General features: G+C 44.3%; 1 protein-coding gene across 3 annotated transcripts in view; it reads right to left on the bottom strand.

Annotated features, from left to right (window-relative positions):
- The window catches only part of LOC118429171 (ras-associating and dilute domain-containing protein-like), a 40,793-nt gene extending 37,373 nt beyond the window's left edge, over nucleotides 1-3,420 (bottom strand). For 2 of the 3 annotated variants that reach the window (XM_035839615.1, XM_035839614.1), the window contains exons 1-2: nucleotides 3,309-3,420; nucleotides 2,578-2,758 (exon numbers count right to left, since the gene is read on the bottom strand). In XM_035839615.1, the coding sequence (XP_035695508.1) occupies nucleotides 2,578-2,758; nucleotides 3,309-3,370 (243 nt within the window). In that variant the 5' untranslated portion in view covers nucleotides 3,371-3,420. Of the gene's footprint in view, nucleotides 1-2,577; nucleotides 2,759-3,186; nucleotides 3,226-3,308 lie in introns of those variants that run through there. The other variant, XM_035839616.1, reaches the window with a different exon arrangement.
- Between the last annotated feature and the right edge of the window lie 871 nt (nucleotides 3,421-4,291).

The raw sequence follows: 4,291 nt of genomic DNA on the forward strand, positions 1-4,291 counted from the left end.
GTACATCGAATAAAATAATTCAAATTTCAATAGAGGGGACAAAGACAAAGTGGTAGAGGACTGTAGTTTGTACTAAACGTATCTTAGTGTCGCCACTTGTATATGAATTGAACACATTAGACAGTTTTTATACTTCAACCAAGCGAGTGTGTTTTTGTATGTCTGTTTGTGTGTGTGTGTGTGTGTATCTGTTCTTCTAGTTTGTTTATGTGGCTGGAAATAAGTTAATGGAGAGGGGGTACGACTTATGGGTCAGCATAGAAAGCTTCAGGACGAAACAAAAAGTAAGGCAACGTTTGCACGGAGTCAGGACACGCGGGAATGTTTTCATACTTTACCCAAGCGAATCAAGTGTTGTTCTTTAGTCTGTCTATCTGTCTCTATGTGTGTGTGTCTGTTCTCTTAGTTTGTTTGTGTCTCTAGGGAATAAGCTAAGGGAGAGAACCTACGACTTGTGGGTCAGCATAGAAACTTTTAGAACGGAGCAAAAATTAAGGCGACCTTTGCACGGTCAACTACAAACAAAAAAGTACAACTTACGATTCGACTTACTTTATGAAAAAAAGGCTAACATAAGTAAATCTGGAATATCTACAATCAGATTGGGCTGATTGTTAGTTTTAATATCTTTCCTAATAATAAAACAGTTCGTTGTACCTACACTACCCAGTTTGCATTAAGAAGGTTTTGACGTCTGTGAATATTTTTTCGTCTGTAATTGCTATATTTTCTACACATACATCCTGCTGGAATGGAAGCTTATGGGCAAGGGTGTGAAGTCTGCCATCTCTCATTGCCCTTTTTGACCACTCTGACCCCCACAGAATGACCCCCACGTCCTGCGGGTCCATACGGCGCGTGCAGGTAACCGGGATACGCAGGTGCGACAGGTAGGACAGGTGTGAATGGGCGTACCTGCGTCTCCAGGTGCGCGGAGTGGTGATTATAAACAAGCCTTGGAGCCGACAACAACAAACTGTGCTCTGTTTGGTTACACTGTGAGATAAGGGGGTCCTACTTATAGAGGGGTCGTGAAAAGGGGTTTGAAGGGCAACTAATTACTCTGTAGATATGGAAAGAAATTCCTGAGATATTTACTGACGGTTTCTTAACATCTCTGAAGACAAAAATACACATTTTCAAAAGGTTCTAATTTACGGAAACTCACGATATTCTTTCAAACCTTGTGAAAAGGTAGAATGACAACATGGAAATTCTCTCTTACTTTGCTAATAACAGAAGATATTTAAAAGAAGAAGAAATTAAAAGAGGTATACGTACATTTACAGCCAAACCAAGTTAAAGATTATTGCACAACAATTGTTGAAACAGGTACGATCCGATAATCTAATGAAATATTTACAAAGGTTTTTTATCCTCCTGTGGTTTATGTAGACGTAACAAACTCCAGAACTTTCCTTCAAACCGCTGTTTGAACTCGAAAGATTGGGGGTCAAGCACAGGAAGGAAGGAAGGAGCGTCAGATGCGCTTTCGTTCCTGACCGCAAGGAGGCTCCCCTGACAAGACTGAATCCTTTCATCAGGGAACTACCTGATAACCGCCCCAAGCAATCTTGGCAAACTTATAAAAGAACGCCCATTCTGTAGTCACAGGATGATAAGTAGTTTGACACCGACTGTACAGTACAGTATATACAATATATCTGTACAGTATTTATGGTACATCTATTAAATCTTACCCGACCATTACCTCTTCCATGAAGACCTCGATAAAAAGCGATCGGTGGGCCGATTTGAGCTGTCTTAGCTTTTGAATAGATAAAGGTTCAAACAAACAAACAAACGTCGTGACTATGAAGTGCTATCGCGAACTCAGAATCACCGCGAACTTAACATTTTGTCCTTACCGCGAAATTAAATACAGGCTAGCCTAAATGCATTTACAGTACATCCACCAACAGCAGATACCGTTTAATTGCACGCCGAATTTGCCAGCGTTTTTCGTGCAATTATCCGGGTGGTGCAGTATTGCGAAGATATCCAGCAGGATCGCACCAGTTTGGGGTTTGGGGATTCCGGGCAATAGCACAAGTGTGCGGTTATCCACTGTGCTTCTTCTGGTACTTGGACATTTAATCTTCACTACATGTATACATTAGCTATTATACAATGCAATGAGTAAGAACCTAACGTTACATACAAAAGCAACAAAGAACCACAAGAACATACATTCAGCTGTGAGACTGGGGAAACTCAGGCCATGCCCCCGACGTTGTGCCCATAGGAACGGCACTTTACCGACCTTCCTCACTTCACCAAGGTGTAAAAATCGGTGCCTGACCTCGGTCGGGGTGGTAAAAGTAAAGACTACGTTTACCTTCTGTCAGTAAGTACTAGTAGCACTGTTAATATAAATTACTAACTTCAGTGCAGTGCCACATTATCCTCGTATGTATGGTTTGTTGTAATATATTTTTATGTTCGATGTATTTAAGTTGAATTGAACCATCGTTCTATATTTATGTACGCAGGGCGCACTGAAAACCACCCTAGTGGCGACATGTCGTCCCTGGTTGAATAGATAAAATAGATAAATAAATTAAAAAAAAAACTCACGTTAATGAGGACCACCTTGAAGGCCTCCATGGGGTTCCTGCGGTTGTAGTTAGCGATGGTCTCCGGCAGGTGGTCCCGGTCGGGGGCGTCCTCCTGCCCGAGGAGGTGCCCATTAGCCTGCGCGGTGTCATGCAGCTGCTGCAGGTGCGCCAGCACGCGGGGGTCCGACAGGATCTGCGCACTGGGGGACGGCATTGGGTGGGTCAAGTCACGTGATGAGGTATGACGTCATTTTCGTGCGCCATGTTGGTTGGTTAAAGACACATGGCTAAGATATGATCTGTGCACTAAAGGACGGATCGGGATGGTTCAAGTGTTGAACAATGACGCCATTTATGTTGGTGGGTTAAGGTCCTATGTGATCATTGGTAAGAAGGACACCCAATATCTGCTTGTAGATCATTCCCCTTAAGGCTTGATCGTTTTTATGAGTACTTCAACAACCCCACCCTCTAAGAGTTAGGATCTGCCGCTCCCTCGTCCATGAGCAATTCCTCCACCCCCAGGGCTAAGTTTTCTTTCTCTTCAGTACCCCCACCCCCTCCGTCACCCCTTCCCCCTTACATTGATCAATGGAAGCCCCCCCCCCCTTCAGTACCCCAAACTCACTTTGACCGTTTCCGCTGGAACAATCCCTCCACCCCCGGGGTAAGGTTCCCTTTCTCTGCAGTACCCCCACCCCCTCAGTAACACCTGCAATACCTCCCTCCCCTTCAGTATCCAATACTCACTTTGACCGTTTCCGCTGGAACAATCCCTCCACCCCCGGGGTTAGGATCGTCTCCGTCGCCATCAGGTCACGTGGATGGTCACGTGCATGGCTCAGTCACGTGGCCACAGGCACTGGAGGGACATAGATAATTCCATGAAGCAATTAATACATAAACAATCAACTTTTTCTGGGTTAAAAGTTGTCGTTTTGTCTAACAACAGTCGAACTTGGCGGGTAAAAATAAATCATGAAAACAAAATCAAGTCATAGCCAGTTTCTTTCTGACCGCAATGGTCATAGTCCTCTATCCTAGGGTATGCTCTCAGCAAGTCTTACAGTGGCTTTCTTTACCGACTCTTTTGACCCCTCTAAGCCGTTAATACCGCGCGGATCTCCCCATAAACGGTCCACTAGACAACCGCAGCCCGTGGAAAAGGAGGCTTCGCAAGTGTGCACGGGTCTTAGTGAGCCTGCGTGCCTTCTCTTTCGTCAGGCGAAGCGATCTGCGAAGCATGTTACACTGAGCCTATCCACGAGACATCAAGAGAGCCTAAGCTCTGAGAGAGAGAATTTGTGGGTCTGTGTTTGGATGGACAGTGTAACTTTCGAAGGCCAAATTAGATTCGGAGGCCCCCTAGCGGCTTGCTCTGGTACTGCAACGGAACTTCTGGATTTTATATATTGAGTTGTTGACATGCTCCCTTCCTGATTTTTGTAGATATTTTAGATTTTATTAAATGTTTACTCTACTTTTTTGGAGAATTTTGGTTCTTACTTTCCTATCATCCCCCTTTTATATGTCAATCACCGCAAAGCATTTTGCGCGCTTAAAATTCAGGTAAGACGCTCACATACCTTCATGCCAGCATTATTCGCATACCAGTCAAAAACTGCCTAATAAAATCAACATCATGTGAGTCACAACTCACCTACGTGGCCTTGACACATTCCATGACCGTCCTAAGCATCCTGTTTCCTCTATCATCACTCACCTTGGTGAAT

Source organism: Branchiostoma floridae, chromosome 13 (genome assembly GCF_000003815.2).
Source record: "Branchiostoma floridae strain S238N-H82 chromosome 13, Bfl_VNyyK, whole genome shotgun sequence".
Classification (NCBI taxonomy): Eukaryota; Metazoa; Chordata; class Leptocardii; order Amphioxiformes; family Branchiostomatidae; genus Branchiostoma; species Branchiostoma floridae.